The sequence below is a fragment of the Electrona antarctica genome (genome assembly GCF_951216825.1).
Source record: "Electrona antarctica genome assembly, chromosome: 11".
Lineage (NCBI taxonomy): Eukaryota > Metazoa > Chordata > Actinopteri > Myctophiformes > Myctophidae > Electrona > Electrona antarctica.
Genome location: NC_136792.1, coordinates 27362215 through 27384090, shown reverse-complemented (window position 1 = coordinate 27384090; position 21876 = coordinate 27362215). Strand labels below are relative to the sequence as shown.

The window sequence follows — 21876 nt, the reverse complement described above, 5'->3', positions numbered from 1 at the left end:
TCTCTCTCTCTCTCTCTCTCTCTCTCTCTCTCTCTCTCTCTCTGTCTCTGTGTCTCATTTTCTCAATACACATTCATTCACTTGGAGATCTGCTTCACATGAGTGGGGTTAATGTAAGGGAATACACCTTCATCCATCCAAGTCATCTTTGGTCCTCTCTTTGCTCTGCTGCGCCTGGTGAGCAAGTTAACTCTTCACTGTGTGTTCTGTTCTCCCCACGACGTACCCTGCTGCAGTGTACGGTGTTGGTGGGCTGAGGGAGGTGGGGGTGGGTCAGCTGGTGCCAGTGTTAAATGAATGGACAGCTGAGCGGCGCCTGGGTCCACTGTGGCCAGGCTGGCACTGTAAGCTGACCGCTGCTGTTGTGTGTGGTCTGAATAGGGGCTGAGGTTGAGGTCAGACAGGAAGAACCCCAGAGGAGAATCTCACTCTCCATCTCTGTTTGTCCTTTCATGGAAGCTGTCTAAGGGCAAGTTGGGGACACTTCACTTGAGCTGCTGGGAAGGAGTGTGTGAGAGAGAATAAAGGAGGGACTGGAGAGATGGTGGCCATTTTCTGTGAAGAGAGGTATCAAAAAAGGGAGTTGAAAGGAAAGGGAAGATGTGCGAATGAAAAGAAGTAAGAGAATCCAGTAGTTGTAATTGAACATGACATCGGTGTGCATGATAACTCTCATGTTGTTGACACCATGCAAGATCAGGACTTTTCATCTTCAACACATTGCTGTGCCATCCTGTGCTATTACCCCATTACTCTCTCCACCCCCTTCCATCCCACTTTCACTTCTGCTCTCTGTTTCCCTCTTTCATTTCTCTTCTTCCTGCTCATTCATGTCTGGTCATAGATCCCTCTGAGGGCTTGAGGTATTTGACAGCTCAAGCATGTCCACTGGTGCAACCGTGCTCAAACTTTCTTAGCAGCCAGTTGCTATTTTGACTCGCCAACAACAATATATATTCAGCTATAGTGTCGATTTTCGTCTTACACAAACATGGAAAAAAAGAAGAAAGTGCCAGCACACAATAAATGTCCTTTTCACATGCTTTATTTAGGTTTGTTAATAATAATATTATTTGGTCGTAATTATGTTGTGCTGTGTAGAAGGTCACAGTGATCAGGCAGGCAGCACTAAAGATGAGAGATTGAGATAATCTGCTTCCTTTGACAGCTCAGGTTTAAACATTGTTGCCTGGGTGTTCAGTGTTCAGTGTTCTTAAAGCTAAATCTCTCCCCTGAATGTTCACCAGGTACATTGCAATGATCCAATTCCTGTATAGTGCTTGAGTACAGCTAAACATATTTATATACAGCATATAACATATAGTACACACACAAGCGTACTATATGTGTGTTCAGATGAATTGTGGAATAAATAAATAAAAGACAACTTTTCATCTTTTATAGACATAATTTATATCGTTTACATCCCTTTATATGCAAGCTGAAACCAGCTATATTTTGAGGACCCTAAATACAATAGTCTTTCCAAAAATGTGTTGCCACCTCTTCAGCTTTGGACATAGCAACTGGGTTGTTGAGTACTGTGAGAGAAGGGGTTCTGGTGGTGCCCTCTCCTCTAGATCCTTCTTAGCTTGGCTCTGGTCCCACCATAAGAGCCGGGTGGATTGCAGGATTGCAAGGTGGATGTTGGAGGAATTCCTCCTATATCAGGTGACCCGTTGCCCCATGGCCTTTGGTCTTCGCCCAGCCCACATCGAGGGACTGCTTCTGGCGGGCGCTGTATCCTGTGTCACAAAAGCACCTTTCTACACAACAGGGGTACAGAGAGTGGGCCACAGCACAGTGGTTCTGCTTGGGTCGGCTCCAGCCTGCAGTAGATTAGCATGTATTTGGGTTTCATACCTCCCCCTGAGCTTCCAGCAAAGACCCTCATTGGTGGGGACGCTTGTTTGCCCAAGACCAGCAGAGATATCAGAGAGACCAGGAGCTCTTCATGCTGTGTCCAAATCACTGCTAGGAAGATAAATGACTAGACTACGCAGGAACAACAAGGTAAGTGGAAACAGTGAATTAAAATTTTAGTCATCCTGACCTACTGTTCAAAAAGTAGCTTGTTACGTGTAAGTAGGCCTATTACATATTTGATTTGAAAATGACTAGTAGTTCATGAAATATTAAGATTCACTGAAAGTTACAGGGGGTTTAGAAATGAAAGACAGACAAAATGTCGTCAGAGTGTAGTCCTCTGACAAGGAAGTGGTATAGATTCTGCATGGTGTTGCAGTGCCTTGTAGGGAATGCCCGCATACCCCAATGAGTTATATTTATAATGTAGGCTACTACAGGTGAGAAGTAAGTGTGCGTACGTGTAAGTATGGCGGGGGTGTTGACCAGTAGGTCAGAGATGCTCCAAGTCAAATCCGATGACACCCCACAGGGAGTGCAGCTAATACATTCTTCCTTGCCCCATGACAGACTTTGCCTGTTTTGTGGCATCTGTTCTTAAAGGGGAATCCCACTCATTTTCAACATTTTACTATGTCATTAATATACTTTAGAGTTGTTGTGTGGAAATAATAAAAAAGTTCCCCCATTCTGTGTTGCCTAGAACTGAAGGTCTGAAACTGTCAGTAACAATATGAAGTACATCTCAGTGACATCACACAGATCATAATGTTATTCATAATGTTGCTGATTTTTTTCAGACCTCCAGTTCTAGGCAACACAGAATGGGGGGAACAACTCTAAGGTATATTAATGACATAGTAAAATGTTGAAAATGAGTGGTATTCCCCTTTAAGCTATGAACATTTTTGTGATAGACCATGCACACCGGCCACACCCCTTTTAGCTTTTACCAATGAGGTTGCTTGCTTCCATTCACAGTCAGGATGTTCCTATTGTGCATTTTCAGGAAAGTAATGTAACAAAACCTTAATTAGTATCAGCAGAAGGATGTTCCAACCGCGCCTCTAGCCTATGGCAGGCCAGTCTGGTGCATCTCAGAGGCCTCTAGCCTATGGCAGGCCAGTCTGGTGCATCTCAGAGGCAGGACAGGTTACAGGAGGAAAGGAAAGGAGGCACTGGAGCAACTCAGACAGTTTAAGCTCTTATTTTATTATCAGGGTGCAAGTAAAAAAAGCGACAACATTTCGATGTATCAGTCACAACTTTGTCAGCTCATTCCTTTCCTCCTTAATTAGTATCATTGGTAACACCTGTGATTAGCCTACTATTTCATGTCAAAATGACTTCTGTGAAAATGGCCTTTCCTCAAAGTTTTGTGTAAATTACTAAATAATATATTCCTAATGTTATGAACTATCCTACTACTAACAGACAGACAGACAGACAGACAGACAGAGGGCAAAACACAAGGAGACAATGCATAATTAAAGACTAATTATAAAGATACACATATTTATCAGTTCACAGATCCCAGTCAACCATGACGATTGTCTCCTGTTGCTCAACCCTTTTTGCTGTATTTGTGGTAGCACTCACACTGGCTCCCTACTCTGAGGGTAAAACCACACCAAAGCCCAAGTACCAGTACACCAAGAAACCTGTTCCTGGGGTCACCCAGCACAGCCTTCTCACCACCAGCATGCCCAAAACCGTAAAGAGTGTAGAAAAGCCTAAGCCCGGGGAGCCCTACCCACTGGCTACCACGGACAGCACCAAATATCCAGGGGAGGTCTTCCCTGAGTACTACACTGAGAGCACGGGAGCCCCAGGGGGTGGGCATGAGAATTACACCTTGGATTATAACGAGTGTTACTTCAACTTCTGTGAGTGCTGCCCCCCTGAAAGAGGCCCCAGGGGGCCGAAAGGAGACAGAGGACTTCCAGGTATGTGTGCGTTCCTCTGAATGCATGGCACTTTCCAATGACAAAATACAGTTTTATTTATTCATGATGTTTTTTTATTTTTTTAACCTGTACAGGTCCAGGTACACCTGGTGAAAAAGAGGAGCTGGGAGCCAGTGGTTCACCAGGACCACAGGGCCACATTGGCCCTATGGGGTTCAAAGGAGTCAAGGGTAAATAAATGATGATGATGATTACATAGGCTTTCCAAAGTCACAATTCAGACATGATAGATGGGATCTATCCTTTAAAGTGAGCATGTGAGCATGACATGTTCCATATAATATACAACAATGTGTATTGTTATTGTTGTTGTTATTATTTGTATTATTATTATTATTATTATTATTATTATTATTATTATTAGTAGTAGTAGTAGTAGTAGTAGTAGTAGTAGTAGTAGTAGTAGTAGTGTTGTGGTGGTGGTAGTAGTATAGGGTAGTATAGGGCAGTTGTGATTTCAATCTACATTATGAATCTTTTATCAGGGGAGCAAGGTCACCCAGGAATTACTGGGCAGGCTGGGACACCAGGAATACCAGGAAAACAAGGAGGAAAAGGTATAGATATATACATAAATGGATTTGGTGATTTGTGAGTTTTCTTTACTTTTACTGAACCTCAATTATCCTCATAGAGTCTCTCGCTCTACAGGCGACATTGGCTCCAAAGGTGAGAAAGGTGAAATTGGATTGCGTGGTGTCAGAGGTGATGGCGGGCAGAAGGGTGAACGTGGCCAGAATGGGACTTCCGGTCAGATAGGGGAACCAGGAAAAGAAGGGCCGGCTGGACCTCCAGGATTGGCTGGAGAGAAAGGTCTGAAGGGAGATAAGGGGGATAAAGGAGAGTGTGGGACATTGGGAGATAGAGGTTTTAAAGGTGATCGAGGAGAGTCTGGTTCTTTTGGTATCCCCGGAGCAATGGGTGTTCCTGGAGTCAATGGCAATCATGGGCCTGCAGGTCCTCCAGGAGTCCGGGGGGATCCAGGGCCCTTCGGATCGATAGGGGAACCAGGGATAAGGGGGCCCCAGGGACAGCATGGATTGAGAGGGATGTTTGGCCCAAAAGGGGACAGAGGTTACCCTGGGATGAGAGGAGAGCGTGGCCTTCGAGGGTTCAAAGGAGCCAGAGGAAATGGGTGGAGCCTACCGAAACGCTCAGCCTTCAGTGTGGGCATCACTCCAAGTAAATCATTCCCTCCCTCCGGCTTCCCTGTCCGCTTTGACAAGGTCTTTTACAATGAAGAGAACCACTACAATGCCTCTTCCAACAGCTTTACTTGTGTCTATGACGGCGTCTATGTCTTCTCCTTCCACATTACTGTCCGTAACAGGCCACTACGTGCCACCCTTGTGGTCAACGGGTCACGCCGCGTAAGGACGCGGGACTCACTCTATGGTCAAGACATCGACCAGGCGTCAACTCTTGTCGTACTGCGACTTGCAGTGGGCGACCAGGTGTGGGTGGAGACACTGAGAGACTGGAATGGGGCTTATGCCAGCAGTGAAGATGACAGCATATTTACTGGCTTCCTGCTATACTCAGACAAGGTCTGACACTCAAGGACACTGTACTGGTTCAACATGACCACATCCATGACACAGTCAAAAACCTGAATTGCAGAACTATACTCTACCCTTCCGGTTCCTTCTGTCCACTGTACCCGGCACTGTAGTCTGAGTGTTCAAGGCAGGGTATTGGGGTACAGTACTGTATGAATAGATCAGAAGGAACCTGCTGGTTTATTCTCAACCCCCTATTTTAGTCACTTTAACACCACAGACATTCTTAGCCCTGTACTCTGTGTTGTAACTCAAAACTTTCACTTATTTAGTTTGGCCCCATACATCTCTCATCATCTCTCCATGATTATTTCCCTTTACTATGCCACTGATACCATATCTGTATTTAACTGTGGATAATAAGAAATAAACAGCTGTATGATATACGGTATGTCTTATACAGTACATTATATGGAGAATAGCACTGTGACAAGCTGTATAGTGATTTTACTGTAAATGTGATAAGATAAATATTATTGCCAGTGGTGGAAAGTAAGTACATTTATTCAAGTACTGTACTTAAGTACAGTTTGGAGGTGTTTGTACTTAGTAGTATTTCCAATACTTTTACTTCTACTGCACTACATCTCAGAGACAAAATTTGTGCTTTTACTCCACTACAATTATTTGAAAACTTTAGTTACTAGTTACTTTGGACATTTTAATTTTGATTAGAACACATACATTAACCACTTCAACCCTTTATATATTTTGGCCATTTGAATATACTGTAGCAGATCTACAAGCTGGCAATTGCGAGCTTCTAGATCGTCTATTTTCAAAAGGTTTTCTACACATTTTGAACTTGTGAAATGGGACATTCTGCAATATGAGTACTTTTACTTTTAGTACATCAAGTACATTTTGATGCTGATACTTTTGTACTTTTACTTGCGTACATTTTGAATTCTGGACTTTTACTTGTAACGTAGTACTTCTATATTGCAGTATTGGTACTTTTACGCTATATCAAGCTATATCAAGTGGCTCAGAAAGAAGTGGAATAGCATGATATTCAAATTCCCAAATAAAACCATCAAAAAAGCATTGTTTTGTATTATAGTTTTGCTAATTGACTACTAAAATAAAATCAATTTGTATCAATCAGTTTAGTTAATGGAACACTTTTATTTGCTTTGAACCGGTATGCTGTATTAGCAAAATACAAACATTGAGACTTATTAGTTATAATCTCAAATACAATATTACCAATCAAAGTGCATTTCTGTAATTATAGCTGGCAAAGCTGACAATTTCTTCATCATATGCTCATTGGACCAATGATTAGTTTTTAATCATAAAATGCACATACAAAAAATATGATTTGTCACTCTAAAAGCAAAGGATCAGATGAATCTCCTGACATATCAGCAGGCTCAATGTGGCTGGTGGTCTGGTCTTTGGGAACCACTTGGCTGGTGGTCTGGTTTGTGGGAACAGCTTGGCTGGTGGTCTGGTCTTTAGGAACCACTTGGCTGGTGGTCTGGTTTGTGGGAACAGCTTGGCCGGTGTTGTGGGTTGTCTCCCCAGAGAGCATAGGTTTGGATGTAGGATCTGTATTTAGAGGTGCAGTGGGCGCTTCAGGGGTGAGCCAGGCTATTGTGGGCTGAGCAGCAGTGTGCAGAATGAGGGCAGGGGCTGTCATTTGAGGTGGTAGTAGTACAGGTCTCCTTGCTCTTGGTTGAAGACCTACGAGAGATAGCCTTGAATGTGTCTCTATTGGTTAAGAGACAAATTGACTTTACTTGCACTGTGACTGAAGGTATGAAACAGCAAGTGGGGCTCTATTTTCGTCCATGCTAAACCCCTTATCCCTAAACTTCTTTGCCTTTTTTACTATTTTGAAAAACATTTTTGAAAAATTCAACTAGCCGATCTACATCGACACATTGTGAGCTTGTAGATTGGCTATTTTAACAATTAAAAATGTTTTTCAAAATAGTAAAAAAAAAAGAAATAAAAAAGGCAAAGAAGTTTAGGGATAAGGAGTTTAGCATGGACGAAAATAGAGCCCTAAGACTTTTAACTTTAGCTGTGACCTGTGAGAACAACATGAAGGTGCAATTCCATAAATGACCTATAATGAACTGTATCCTGCATAGTGCACACTGAAGAACTAGATAGCTGTTCATTATCGATTCACACCATGCAGTTCAGAGGTGAACAATAAAATGGATCAACGAGATACTGTAGGCCAATGTTAATATTAATATCAGCAAATTATGATATCTTTAAAGGTTTGATGAAAATAGGCTAATGATCACCTCATTCACCTGGTACTTCCCCAAAGACTTTGGTCTCACTCCATCTCTCCAAGTCCAACTTGGGGACCTTGGCCCTGCAGCTGTATTGGCCTGGGGTTAGCTTGACCACTTTATTGTTATCAGAGCTTGCCATCGAGAGCCGCTCGCCATCCTTGTAGAAGTAGAAATGTAAAGGAGGAGCAGGAGCACGGACATTGTACTGGACATGGCAGGTCAGTTTCATCATGTTTGGTTGAATGAACGGGTCCTTTTGTACCACCTCCAACACAGGCTCTGTCAGTAACTCTGATATATGGAAGAAGCAGAAACATTGCCAGCAGCATTTAACTTAATATTTGGTAAAGGACAATACTAACATAATATAATATCTCACAGCTTATTGGTGACAATTTATTTCATAGACAGTTATTAGCAGTAGAATAAAGTTTACTTTACAGAATATCTGATCTACAGTATGTTCAGTCATACTATTCAATCAGAAAATCAACCACATATTAGACACATTAAATGAATGTATACCTAAGATTGTCACTTGACGGGCCACTGATATTGCAGAGATGGAGCGATGGGTAGCATGATCCCATGTAGCCCTACAAGAATATAATCCTTGGTCATTGAGGGTGATGTTTGGCAGGAACAGGTATTGAGGGTTCGGGCCACTTTGTCTCATTATCTCCATGTCATCTCTGTACAAAAACACCTCCCCAAGTTTTGGATTGCGACGAACACGACAGGTTAATTTCAATGTGTCTCCATCAAGGATAGGATGTGACGGGACCTGCAGGATAGCCCACCCACCTGAATAGAGAGTAGAAGGTAAACATATTCTTTGATCATTAGTGTATTGATATAAATTATTTGACTAATGGTGATGAACGATGATAATGTGCTAGTAATCTGTTGGATTTGTTCATAGATAAATCAGGAAACTATAGGATACATACATACAGAAGGACCTAGTTGCTAGCGGCAGATATATTACAGATATTTCTAAAGTGCTTACTGTCCACGTTTATCTCCAGAGGCAAGCTATGGGTGGTGTGAACAGGTCCTCCTAGTTCTCTGATAAAGATCCCCTGACAGCTGTACTTCCCACTCTCCCTGTAGTTTGCATTCCACAAACTGAATTCTTCAGACTCCAGGAGTAGCTGTTCTCCTCTGAACCACTGGTGCTTCCAGGTGTAGTATCTATTATCAGCAATGCTACAGTTCAGACGGACACTCTCCCCAGAGAAGATCCTGGAATCCCCTGACACCATCGTGATCACAGGTTGGTATTGGGCCTCAGTGAGAACTACCAAAAATGTGGGGGACATTTAGAGAGAATTAGCCACCTTAGTTCCTAGAGAATAACTGAACCATTACATAGAGACTACTTAACTAGTTTAATTGGCTTGTTGGACATCAAATGCAGATTAAATGCATGCAATATTTACAAAACACACATTTTCCATCGGTTCGGTAGTGAAACTGGAAAACAGACAGAAGCCTTAAACTAAAAAAGATAATATGTTCAACAACATAGGAAATTAGGAATTGATTCATATTTAATACATACCCTCTGGTACAATGGACTGTGGTAGGGTTAAAACCACTGAAACATACAAAGGTGAAACATTGTTCAATAAAAACATATTGAATGTTTACTTGCTGGTGTAGTGAGAATGTATTAAGAAAAACTCACCAAGAAAGAGCAGTAGGAACTCCATTTCAAGTGTTCAGTTTCTGATAACTGCTATTCTTCGATTTCTGTCTGGTTTGGTTTCAACATGAAAGGGAAGTGAAAATATATTTTTTTTTCACCATTTAGGGGAGGGGGGACTTCCCAGACATGAACCAACATACCACATGAACCAATGTACACAGTGTACAGTATTACAAAATGACATTGGGCCCTATTTTGGGGAAACAGGCGAATCTGCGCAATAGCTTGGCGGGTGGTATGATGACTGACAGACCTTACCCAAGTACTGTGCAGTGGTGAGATGGATGGTAATATACCAGTGTGTAGCGTATTTGTAGGCTCTGGATCATTGGACTGGTCCCTTCTCTCAGTAGTCGATTAAATTCCTCCTCTCCTCAGAAGGAGTTAGTTGGTATCTCAATGATGCGGCAGCACCTTCTCTGCAGACATTCCAGTTCCTGCATCAAGTGTTTTGGGAGGCCGGCCCAGACAGGTGAAGCATATTCCAGCACTGGTCTGATAAAGGTCACATATACCTGGGTCATCACATCTGGGGGGAGCTGTGCTCGTTTGGCCACACTCAGCTAATGAACCCTTGTATTGTAACCTCGGCTACGTTGAAAATGAGGGCTTGCCCTCAACTGTATTTCTGAGTATAAATAAACAAAGGTGGAGGGACGACTGCTCTGTGACTGGCTAGTTCTAACTTCTACCAGATGACCAAGTGATTGGGTCAGTGACTGCATGACACTAGCCTGGAAACCAGACAAATCTGCTAGTGTGGGGCAAAAACATTACCCTCTCAGTGCAGATTTGGTCTGGCAGGTGTTATGGAAGACGAAGAGCATTATCTTCCACTAGGCAGTGATGCAGCCACTCGCTCAGTGCCGTGCAGAGAGCACTGAGGTGCCCAAACCCCAGAAAATGTTTGGGGTGGTCTTTTTGTGGGGGTCCCTCGTGCCATTTTACACCAGAAATGTAGTACATTGGTAGCCTAAGATTTAGACTCTCGTAGACGTATTTATCGATTCTGACATCATCACTCTCTACGAGAGTCTAAGCAACCTTGCCCCATGGGTTGCTGTCTGAAAAGTACGCCCGTAGTTTTCAATAAAAACGTATTTTAATCCACTCTGTCTTGGAATCTTGGATTTTCCTCCATTGTAAATGCGCAACAGAACCCTGACCGCTAGGGGCGCTGTTGTGCATTGACGATCGAGGAAATGGATGCCAGATTCCGAGACAGAGTGGATTCAAATGTTTTTATTTAAAACTACGGGCGTACGGGTTGTAATTGATTTGCGTACCCTTACCTGAGAAGTGGGGCAGCAGGGAAAGCACCTTAGATTTTGCATTTGTACAAGTTAAGTTACTCTGAGGCACAGCTTTTCGTAGAGAGTGATAAATACGTCTACGAGAGTCTAAATCTTAGGCTAGTACATTAGAGGTCTTATGCTAATGAGCAAGATGATCCACAAAAACATGGCCCATGTCATTGGACAGTAAAATAAGCAATGTAAACATTAAAATGTATAATAGGCTATTGATAAGGCATACCCCCCCCCCCCTTTACGTCACTTTGGGCAATAGCCAAACCCTGAAAATAGCCAACTGGCTACCATGGACAGCACCACATAATCCAATTGATGTCTTCCCTGTGTAGTATGCTACAATGAGAGCACAGTAGACTGTAGACAATAGCCTACTCCCTTGGTGAGCAGTATAAATTATTATAAAATAAAGTGAATGGAGAGGGTACAGGGGTTTATATACTCACACACACATGCATACAGCAAAATGATAATGCAAATACAAAAATGTGCGTGTGTGTGACAGTGTGCGTGTGTGTGTGTGTGTGTGTGTGTGTGTGTGTGCGTGCGTGTGAAACAAAATCTGGCACAACACCGGTGGGCGTGAGGAGTATGTATCCCCCCTCCCCATCAGAAAACGAAAACAGCAGTGAGACAGACAGGCGCAGTGGCGCACAAAATGGCTGTGAACGAAGCTAACCTTCCAGAGTTCCAGTTTTATAGCAATAACATAAACAATTTAGAATAGAAGAACTATAGTTGATAGCTTACTGACAGTGTGCATGGTTTTATGGGGAAGATATTGACAAAGACAACACGAACCCAAAATAACATCTGGTGGTTACGTGTTGTTACCATTAAGTAACGTTAACTAACAAGCTAATTAGCCGCATCTTACTTTGTGGAGAAGCTAATGTGTGTGAGGTACATTTTCCAAAACGAACCTAGAATATCCATAAGGACATCACACACGTATTGAAAAGGTGAGGAGCTAGTTAAGTTATTTGATAAGGTGTTGTCAAGTTTGTCAGTTAGCTAACCTTAGCTAAAGCTAAATGGCTGCCATACAGGATTACTTGGTAATCTCGCTTCCGTTTCACCAGCTGACAGCTAAAATATCGACATAAAATAAAAGGGCCGTCATGTTTTAAATAATTTCAAGTATTGACCGCAGTGAGACATGCTAACGTAAAGGTTGTCCTGAATTGATAGGCCAGGTATTTGACTAATATAATTAAAATACACTGCTAGCATAATCTATTCTAAATGTTGCTTTTTTTTCCTTCCAACTTTTTGCCTGTAAATGACATTTCTGAGATAGGGATTCCATGTCAGGTAGAATAGAAATTGTGGTTACTGTTGTTGGACACGTCAATTTATGCTACTGTACATAAAAAAGAAAAAAAAAGAAGACCCCTATTTAAAAAATAAAAATAAAAAGTGTACACAGGAAGTGGGGCAGATGTTGTGCAGAGCATGCAATAAATCATGGTGAAAAAATATATAGGTATTTTTTAACTCAGTCAGTGTGATTGGATTCAGAAGACTTGGTTGGTGTATCAAGTAATTCTATTACACATTTTTACACTCCAATTAAAGACCCCCTGGTCAACATGACTTAAGAAGAACATTTAAGAAGGCTGTTAGAAGGATGCTATATGATGTTGTGGCTTCTCAATACTGACGTTCACATCATTATTGTTAGATTTGAGATAGAGAGGATGAGCCAGCTGTCAGAACGTCGTGGCTTCCATCTGGACCAGTCTGAACTATTGTGCAAGAAGGGATGCGGTTTCTACGGCAACACAGCACATGGGCTGTGCTCAAAGTGCTGGCGAGAGGACAGTCAGCGAGACAGACAGAAACAGATTCAAGAAGATATGGCACTGGCTGAAAGGTGTGCATTTGTGTTGATATACTATTGTGAGCATCTAGTCTTAATTTTATGGTTTTCTCTTTTTTTACTTGATTACCTGTTTACTGGACATGTCCATCAAACTGATGTAATGTCCTATTTGACCTTTCTCTGTCAGATTGCAGAAGGAAGAGGAAGAGGCCTATGCCAGTACAAGAGAACAGAGAGCACAGCCAGCCATTACCCCCTTCAGCAAGTTTGAAGAAAGAAAAACCAAGGAGAAGTCCAGCAAAGTTAATACAGTCACAAAGTTTTTTACACAATCTTCAAAAACGCCACCCAAAAGAGGTACACAACGTATCTACTGTATATTAATCTACTATAATGTAGGGTTGTACATTTACTACACTAGCAATTACAGATAATTTACATGATTGTCGTTTGCTTCCTTTACTTGTTTGTGTCCTCAAATATTTATCAAACACATGCTGTGTTTGATAATAGTTACTTTATTCTCCTCTTGAGACAGCTCTTAGATCCTCGTGCTATTGGGGAGGAAGTCACATGAAGACATGTAGATAACCATTGATAATGGCACGTGACAAGTCATGCACAGAGCACAGAGCCAGGTCTATCTGATCAGGCATATTTTCAAAATGTATGTGTTTCATAAAATAATTTAGGATTTTCTCTGTGATAGTTAGAATTTGTGTTGGAAGATAGATGACATTTGGGTTCAATAAAGGTCTGCATTACATGTGCAAGTGATCGTATCCGCATGCAAGTTCTATGGCTCTGAAATAAGCCTTGTAACCTTGTTATCACAGTTAAGTTGTAACTATGCTATTGTTAAGTTGTAAATCAGACACTATACCCCGGCAGTCTGTTTTTTTTTATCATTATGTTTTATTTTGATGTAGACTTTCTACTAAACATGATGAACTTTATCCCGATTCCCGCTATATATATATTTGTGTGGAAGTCACTAATTAGGAATGGGAGACAGTACATTTACCCTAGCTATGTCATAAGAATTGTTCTTTGGCATATATTCTTGTTTATTTGTAGTAATTAAGCAATATTCTGTTTTATTTCTTTGTTTGTAAGCAACCGGAACACTACCAGGCATATATTGCATTTGGTACCCTCCCCAAATTAATTATTAAAGAACTGTTATTATTTCTACATCTGTGTCTTATGGAGAGGAGTATTGAAGTGGCTGCTGCCGAAGAAAAAGTTGCTTCATTAGTGGGGTGAGCGGTGCTGCAGTTGTATTTCAGCACCGATTTAGTTGTCCTTGACTCTTTTGTTTTGCCCGCCAGAGCTTGGTGCCGCGGTCTGCAGCTCTAAAGCCTGTGCATAAAGCCGGGCCTGTTAGCCACTTCCCAGGGGATGGTGTGTGTGTGTTAGAGAGGTTAGCAGAAACGATATAGACAGACGTGGGGTTAGGTTAGGGTAATGTACTTTTTTAAATATTTTGGGGCTTTTTCTGCCTTTATTAGATGGTGTACAGTAAGTTGACAGGAATGGGGGAGAGAGTTAGGGGGAAGACACGCAGCAAAGGTTGTCGGGATCGAAAGTCGAACCCGCGACATTAGCAGCCTAGGTGCCTGAACCACTATGCCGACCCGGTCCGTAATGTACCTTTTTAATCTAACATCAGTTCTTTCCATGTAGACACTGTCCCTGTGGAGTCGCAGTCCAGTTCAGCTGTGAGCAGAGTCAGACAACCCTCAGTGGACACAGACCGTGCCACTCGGGAGTTCATTGACTTCCTCAAACCTCTGAAGCCAGGCAGGGAGATCTTTAAACAGTGCCGGGCCTTCACTGAGAGTATGGTCTACAAAAGGGTGAGCTAAACGATTGGTTCCGAAAACCTTTTCAGTTGAGACACAAAAGATACATTTGGTGTCTCCCCAGGGTCTAAACCTCACCCAAAATCCATGATGAATTAACCACTTGAGCAGTATTTATGAGTGAAAATAGCTGATCTAAAAAATGACAACGCATCGCAATGCATTGTGAGCTTGTATTATGTGCTATTTTCACAATTCATTCTTTTAATTTAATGAATTTGAAAAATGATTGATTTTTTTTTCCTGAATTATTTATATTATTACTATTTTTTTATGTAACAAATAGTGGATCAGAGCTAATTGTTGAACCATTCATTTCTCTAGGACCTGGGTGCTGATGAACTGTCAGAATGTGTCCAGGACTTTTACCAGAACCTCTCAGAACGCCTGCAGGCCCAATTTAAAGGTACTGCTGTCCTCTTCGACTCCTGTATTATGTTTGCAAGACTACCTGTGTATGAAAGTCTGAATTCGATTGACGCATAGGAGTGTCAAAGAGTGCCCTCATGGTGCGTGTGTATATGTGTTGCCCCCAGGTTCGTCGGATCATGTAGAGAGTGTTATGGATGAAGTAGAGAAGTATATGATGACTCGTCTATATGAGGAAGCCTTCTGTCCTGAAACTACAGATGATGAGAAGAAGGACCTGGCCATTCAGAAGAGAATCAGGTGCCTTACTATACAAAAACTATAATCATGGTGGTATCGACTCACTTATCCTAGACCAGTTGTTCCTTTGCCCTTCGCATGATTTCAAAGACATGGGGAATGAACTAATTAACTTCAAACCTCGCCTATTGCAGCCCTTGCCAACATTTTCGAATGTTTTTACTAACCTTTCAAGAACCACAGATTATTTCGCTCCAAGACGATCAACATGCCAAGTGTCGCCGCAAGTGTCTCAAAAGACGGAGGAGTCTCCACTTTCATCGGGGGAGAAAAAACGTGCCATTGCGAATTCGCAATGCTCCGTTCCCTAATTATTGGCAGTTGAATGTACACCGTAGTTTGTTTTAGGTTTCTGAACTGTCCACAGCCCTCCTCTGAGTCTGAGACACAGATGGGATAGACAAAAATGGTACCATATTACGACTATTAGTGAGGACCAATTATATGAGAGATGAAAATGGCTGAAGTCGTCCTTTAATGGGTTAAGGATGTTAATCGCCTCTGTGCATGACTAGTTCCTTGTTCCAGAAAGAGGCATTTCCGTTTCCTCTTCCAGGTTAGTTTCTAACATGCTCATTTGATTGGCTCAGCAGAACATTTGAACCTGAAACACATCAAGGCGTTTATATTCAAATGAAGTGTGTCGCAGGTTCGAGTCCCAATCCCGACGACCTTTGCTGCGTGTCGTCCCCCTAACTCTCTCCTCATTTCCTGTCAACTTACTGTATACCTATCAATAAAGGAAAACCCCCCCCCAAAAAATATCTTAGACAAAAAAGAAACTACCTATCTGGAAAAATCCCTTTTCTCCCCAATTTAGTATACCAATTGATTCCTCTCCACACACATTTCTGTGTTGTCACTGCTGTGTCCTACTGACTCACCTGCCAGTGAGTGAGGAGCCCCCACCGGGAGGACGTAGAGCCTTCGTCCTACTTCTCCCGCCCAACACTTGTAGGCCGTGCAATGACCAATGTCACCTTCCCCGTCCAGCTTCCCTCCCCCGAACAAGGGCCAATTGTGTTCGTATAGACGCCTGTCAAAGCCGGTAGCACCACGGTGGATTTGAACCCACAACCTCTGTGCCACCCGAGTGCCTCATTGGTTGGGGAGATTTTAATCCAAACCTTTGCCTATCACAGGGCATTGCACTGGGTCACCATTGAGATGCTGTGTGTTCCTGTGGATGAGGAGATTCCGGCGGTGTCTGATAGTGTAGTTAAAGCCATCACAGGTGAGGTTTCTTTTCATCTCCTGAAACCTGTATGTTAAGGGTATATACTTTGTCACTCAACACTATGAGTATATTGATAACAAATATATGCAGCACACGTTGAAAAAAAGTATTTTTTTCCCAGATGTTATTGAAATGGACTCAAAACGTGTACCTAAGGAGAAGCTAGCATGTATCACTCGCTGTAGCAAGCACATCTTCAATGCCATCAATGCCACCAAGAATGAGGTAGCATCTGCAGATGACTTCCTCCCCACACTCATCTACATCGTGCTGAAGGCAAATCCTCCACGACTTCAGTCCAACATCCAGTACATCACCCGCTTCTGCAACCCCAGCAGGCTCATGACTGGGGAAGATGGTTACTACTTCACTAACCTGGTAAGTGTGTGTATGTGTCGATGTGCTTACAGGCCTCACCTTTGGTGTGCAAATTAATTGAACGATGTTTACAATCTTTTATCTCCCCTGGCCTGCACCTGTCAATATATGGCCTTGGGTGTGTAACTTCCCCCTCACTTCACACCCGTGTGAAGTGAGGGGAGCTAATATATTAAAGTCTAACTCATGTTGATTAGGTCAGTGGTTCCCAAAGTGGGGTCCGGGGACCCCCAGGGGTACCTGAGGGAGTTCCAGGGGGTCCCCAGCTAAATTATAGTTGAGAACCAAATGGACCCTTATGGGTCTGTAACTCAGAGAGTGTACAAATAACTCTGTACACTCTCAGAGTTAAATTAACATTGATTTTACAATATACATTGGGGGGTCCCAGAGATATAAATGCCATTAAATGGGGGTCTGTAAACTAATGCATGTCAAACTGGGAGTCCTTGAAATTAAACGGGTTGAGAATCACTGCTAGAGCCATACAAATCTTCTCTCATGGGGGGGGGGGGTCCTTGTCATATCTTTTCAAATGGGGGTCCGCGGGGCTAATTAGTCTCAATTTGGGGGTCCTTGACATGAAAAGGTTTGGGAACCAGTGGATTAGGTGATGTAATGGTGATGTAAAACAAACGGTGCCAACACAAACATTAAACGCCATTAACAATAAAGAGACAATATGATGTAAATGACACATTATGATGTCAATTCTCCCTTCATTGTGTTTACTAAACAAACTTTGAACTAAAGATAAACATTAAACCTGTGTATAGGAGGGGCTAGCGCCCCTCAAAAAAAAAAAAAATATATATATATATATTTTACATTTTGAGCTATGTTTACAACCTTATCTGCCCTGCACCCGACACCCTCCTCCAGTGCTGTTCCGTGGCCTTCATTGAGAAGCTGGACGGCCAGTCTCTGAACCTGAGCTCTGAGGATTTTGAGCTCTACATGTCTGGCCAGGCATCTCCCCAGCGGCCAGGGGCTTCAGATGCCTCCTCCTTCAATCCCTCAAGTAGCACAGCCCTGAACCAGGTCCATGAGCGACTAGACCTGCTGACGGGGTTGGGGGTGCGACAGGAGCAGGTCATGGAGGGGGCTCACAAGCTCGAGAGCGATCTCATTGACTGGACCGATGGAGTAGAGCACAAGGTGCAGGACCTCTTGGAGAGATTTCCATCAGAGACGCAGAATCCCACCTCGGACACTGCGACATCGGCAGCAGCATCAGCAATTGACTCTGATAATGTGGAGAGCGACCTCCTTCCGCCACCTCTTCAACCGCAGTTCTTTGCTGGGTGATGCACAAGCACAGCTGCAAAGTAAAACCATCCAACGCTTTACTCTCCTAACACCTCTCCCTGCTCCTCAGTACCTTTACTCTCCTAACACCTCTCCCTGCTCCTCAGTACCTTTACTCTCCTAACACCTCTCCCTGCTCCTCAGTACCTTTACTCTCCTAACACCTCTCCCTGCTCCTCAGTACCTGTCAGCATTCATGACGTGTCCGTTATTCTTTCCCCATTTATGTGGATAATATAAATGGTTGATGTGATTCGTTTGTTTCTGTCATCAGGAAATTGCACCCTCTGAGACTTACATCAGTATCATCAACGTGTGACTGTCAAACAGCATATTCCACCAGTTATGTTTTGACGAAGTGCGTTGCGAGCTTGTAGATATGCTGTGTTCTGTGGGCGGCACTGGCATGCTACTATACAGTACCATGAATCAGGCTTAACACCTACACCCACACCCTCAAATTATTATCACAGCTGCACAAGTGCACATACCATGTCTTGTGATAATTCTGGGCTATTCAGGTCACTGAGGATATTGGAAAATCAGATAAGTAATGAGATTTGATCTTTGATCACTGAGTGCAACATGGAAAGAAACATATAGGCCATGTCCACATTTTTTATGACTGTCTGGAGTGCATTTTGTGCTCACATGAAAGAGAAAAATGCAAATACCGGTAGGCTTGCCTTGCCAAGACTGAAAAGCTATGGCCTCAATAGAAGAGAATACTCTACCATTTAGATTAGGGCCTTATCCCCTATGGTTAAAGTCAGTGGCAGTTGATACAAAAGGATGTGTGCCATTCCTCAATTAGTCTCCCATAGTCGGAGAACTATTCCACAATCTCTGAATACTATATAGTCTGGAACTACACCTCCCGGAATCAGGGCAAGGAAGCTGCCATTTCCGTTCACGAAAATATCTTTACATTTTATTTTTTTATTTCCATTTCTGCTGCTAGAGGATTTCGATTTATATTAGGATAAATCTGCACAACTGTAAAGACGAAACAGAAGTGGGGAGGAGGCTTCACTTCCGCTTTATCGCTTGCTCATGTTCAGAGCTTCTGTGCTCCAGACTGTATGACGGAAGCATTTGAAAATTGCGAGAGGCAACAGTTAAGTCAATGAGACTTTCATGGAAATATTTGCAATCGGTATGAATGCTCACTGTTAATATTCCATTGTGACTACAACAGGAATACCCTGTGATGACAACTCCATGACACATTTTTGCTAGCTCTGCTGTCCACCACAAATGCGGAAATAGAAAACAAAAGTACAATTTGGACCTGACATTTTCCTCTACATCTCCAGTTGCTCTTTTTATACAGCATATTTAACATTGAATTTCCCTTTAACTATTCAGGCAAGTTATTGCCTGAATAGTTATAACAGTATAGTAAAACCAATATTAGGCAATGAGGTATTAATGCTTGAAAATGTTAAGAAATGCTCTTCTAATTAATGCTACTGATGTAAATTGTATCTACTATCATGTGTGTGCCGTGCGTGCGTGTGAGAGAGCGAGAATACAAGTGCATGTGAGTTTGCTTGCATGGACATGTTTATCCATTTGCATTACCACAGCTGTGTGTAAATAAGGTTTTGTTTTGTGACAAGACCTCTCACTCCAGTCATAAGCTGGGTTTAGAGAAGTGATTTTATTTTTCTATACAGCTACGGTGTTGGGTATAAATTTCTTCTGGATGCAATAGGAGACAATATTCCTGTAATATTTACAGTACTAATCATGCTTATGAACATCATATACAAACATTAATTCTAAATATTGGATTGATTGCTAAATGCCTAAATTGTATATGGTAATATTCCTCCATCTTTAATCTATAGATATGTATTCATTCTTGAATAACTCACTGCTTGACAGAATAAACACTTGTCAATCTCGGGTCAGCTTGAGCTTTTTATGATCTTAGCTCACAAGTGTGTTTTAATAAAGGAAGTTCCAACTATGAAACCATAATGTCACCAGAACATGTAAAATTATATTTTTACCAGCAGTTTATTTCTTTGGCAGTAACATAATGTATTTGAGATTCTGTATTGGAAATTTCCAGTTTTCTCTATTTGTCTTCTGATTATTATTTATTTTTGTATATAAAGTATATAAATATACTTAACATTTGAATTTATGTATGGCAGTGGAGTCCGTGTGCTGGTGCAATAAAAGTAGTTTGCCAAATTCCTTTTAATTCGGTTAATTAAAATGTATTAAGCTTGAATAATGACTATTGCACTGTATGCAGACACCATTCATCAGGTATTTTTGAAGTTCAACAAAAATATTGTAACCTTATAGGTTATTTTATCATGGAGGAATAAGTTAGACAATGCTGTGTTTTATTTAAATATAACTTATTGGGGAAGTGTTATTAGCGTCCATGTGTTTGTGTATGTGAATAATAGCAAAAATAAAAACTCAAAAGGCATGGATTTCTCTGCAATTTTAATTGTTTGATATAATTTATCATGTCTGTTGGTAGGTGGGTGGTGTTGCAAGAAAATATGAAATATTTAAATTAAAATAAATATTTTTCAAATTCTACACTCACAAAATTTGATTTTTCAAATTGATCTTTATCTTCATGTTTTTCATTATTTCCCCCAAATAGTTATACAGTACTATAGTAGGCTACTGGTGAGAGGTTGATTGAACTATACTTTCTTAGTAGGCTATAACAGCAGACACTGAGGAACATGAATGTTGACCAGCAAGCGGACTGGTTCTAGGCATAGGCACGGGAGGCTCAGACTTTCAATTAAAAACTGAGCACAAAATCAACAATACATTTTAAGCCAAACTTTACTTCATAAAAAAACTAATAAAATCAAAACAAGCAAACAGTAAAGTAAACCATTTCATCACAACACAAAGGCAACAAGTTGAGTAGGCAACATGGCTGTAGTCTGTTACCATATTTTGGAAACTTCTGTATGAAAGACTTTTACATGGCAAATTTGAGTTCATGCTTGTTTTTGCGATTGACAAACAAAAAAAGAATAGAGGAGCACAGAAAAAAGATACAATCTGTTTGAAAGCTTGTTCCAATAGGGTTGAACAAGAAATAAGAGTTTCTCACATACATACCAGAACTACAGCATCAAACCAACCGTTTAACATCTTATGTCATTTGGACATATTGGCAGTGTTTATAGAGAACAAAGACACATGTGGTTTGTAACAAGCACTCGCTTACTTTTTCATAACTATCACAGTGTACACACACACACACACACACACATGCACTCTGCACGTGATGAGGCCAGATGGAATACTGCTTCCAAGGGCTAAGTAGGTAGGAAATCAACACCTGTAGCCTATGTGGCTGGGTGACACAGACAATAAAACAATTTACCATTAACTTAACCATGGAGGCCTTTTGAAGGGAGGTAGAGGTCACCAGATTAACACACTCACTGGTAGGTATTAATTAATTAATTAATTATTCCACCACTGCCAGTGTTTTTTCAGTGAAGACCCTTATTTTGAAGGCCCACGGGTCCCGCTATGTGAACCGGAAGTAAACAAACGCTTGAGTGACGGGACGATCGTATTTTCTTTCTTTATTTCCGGTTTTATCTGTCACCTAGCAACCTAGAGCCATTCATACGTTGGCAAAGAATGCGATCTAACATAATAGACTCGTCAATGTGTTAAGTTTGGTTGGGTGGGTAAAAAAAACATGCTTCAACAAAGGTATACCGTGGCTTTGGAAACACTGCAGGTAACGTGCCAATGTGCCTTTGAAATACAAAATAGACATTTAAACAAATAAATGTATATCTGGAAGTTGGAATGTGATAGTATTTTGTTATAGTGCGGCAGTCGAGGTGGACGGGTGGGAAATTTGGTATATAGTCTTTTGTATTGGCCTAAAATATTGTCTATATACATATGGC

General features: G+C 41.6%; 3 protein-coding genes across 6 annotated transcripts; 2 read left to right on the top strand and 1 right to left on the bottom strand.

Moving 5' to 3' along the window:
* The first annotated feature begins 1834 nt into the window (after positions 1-1834).
* Positions 1835-5503, top strand: otol1b (otolin 1b). The gene is made up of 5 exons (XM_079514334.1): positions 1835-2013; positions 3390-3812; positions 3914-4003; positions 4319-4390; positions 4485-5503. The coding sequence occupies exons 2-5, from the start codon at positions 3410-3412 to the stop codon at positions 5384-5386; spliced, it is 1467 nt and encodes a 488-aa protein (XP_079370460.1). The 5' UTR covers positions 1835-2013; positions 3390-3409; the 3' UTR covers positions 5387-5503.
* Positions 5504-6500: 997 nt separating this feature from the next.
* On the bottom strand, positions 6501-9407 carry LOC306931873 (high affinity immunoglobulin gamma Fc receptor I-like). Of its 4 annotated transcripts, none has more exons than XM_079513532.1 (6): positions 9341-9407; positions 9215-9250; positions 8660-8950; positions 8176-8454; positions 7657-7941; positions 6501-7108 (listed from the first exon to the last, which is right to left on the bottom strand). In XM_079513532.1, exons 1-5 carry the CDS (start codon positions 9363-9365, stop codon positions 7658-7660), a joined length of 915 nt encoding a protein of 304 aa, XP_079369658.1. In that variant the 5' UTR covers positions 9366-9407; the 3' UTR covers positions 6501-7108; position 7657. The 4 variants fall into 4 exon arrangements, with proteins under 4 accessions (XP_079369658.1, XP_079369657.1, XP_079369655.1 ...); XM_079513531.1 differs by having other exon boundaries at positions 6501-7081; XM_079513529.1 differs by having other exon boundaries at positions 7666-7941.
* Positions 9408-11287: 1880 nt separating this feature from the next.
* LOC306931814 (rab5 GDP/GTP exchange factor-like) lies at positions 11288-20405 on the top strand. Its single transcript, XM_079513424.1, has 9 exons — positions 11288-11633; positions 12356-12547; positions 12684-12853; positions 14183-14355; positions 14686-14767; positions 14898-15030; positions 16173-16264; positions 16389-16645; positions 17528-20405. The coding sequence occupies exons 2-9, from the start codon at positions 12372-12374 to the stop codon at positions 17951-17953; spliced, it is 1509 nt and encodes a 502-aa protein (XP_079369550.1). The 5' UTR covers positions 11288-11633; positions 12356-12371; the 3' UTR covers positions 17954-20405.
* Positions 20406-21876: the final 1471 nt, after the last annotated feature.

Coding starts and splice junctions, on each gene's coding strand:
- otol1b (XM_079514334.1), top strand. CDS start 3,410: ATGACGATTGTCTCCTGTTGCTCAACCCTTTTTGCTGTATTTGTGGTA. Junction 3,813..3,913: donor AGGAGACAGAGGACTTCCAG/GTATGTGTGCGT, acceptor GTACAGGTCCAG/GTACACCTGGTGAAAAAGAG. Junction 4,004..4,318: donor GGGGTTCAAAGGAGTCAAGG/GTAAATAAATGA, acceptor ATCTTTTATCAG/GGGAGCAAGGTCACCCAGGA.
- LOC306931873 (XM_079513529.1), bottom strand. CDS start 9,365: ATGGAGTTCCTACTGCTCTTTCTTG. Junction 8,455..8,659: donor TCTGGAGATAAACGTGGACA/GTAAGCACTTTA, acceptor CTCTCTATTCAG/GTGGGTGGGCTATCCTGCAG. Junction 7,109..7,665: donor AGTCTTTGGGGAAGTACCAG/GTGAATGAGGTG, acceptor CTTAACCAATAG/AGACACATTCAAGGCTATCT.
- LOC306931814 (XM_079513424.1), top strand. CDS start 12,372: ATGAGCCAGCTGTCAGAACGTCGTGGCTTCCATCTGGACCAGTCTGAA. Junction 15,031..16,172: donor GCCATTCAGAAGAGAATCAG/GTGCCTTACTAT, acceptor TGCCTATCACAG/GGCATTGCACTGGGTCACCA. Junction 16,646..17,527: donor GTTACTACTTCACTAACCTG/GTAAGTGTGTGT, acceptor ACCCTCCTCCAG/TGCTGTTCCGTGGCCTTCAT.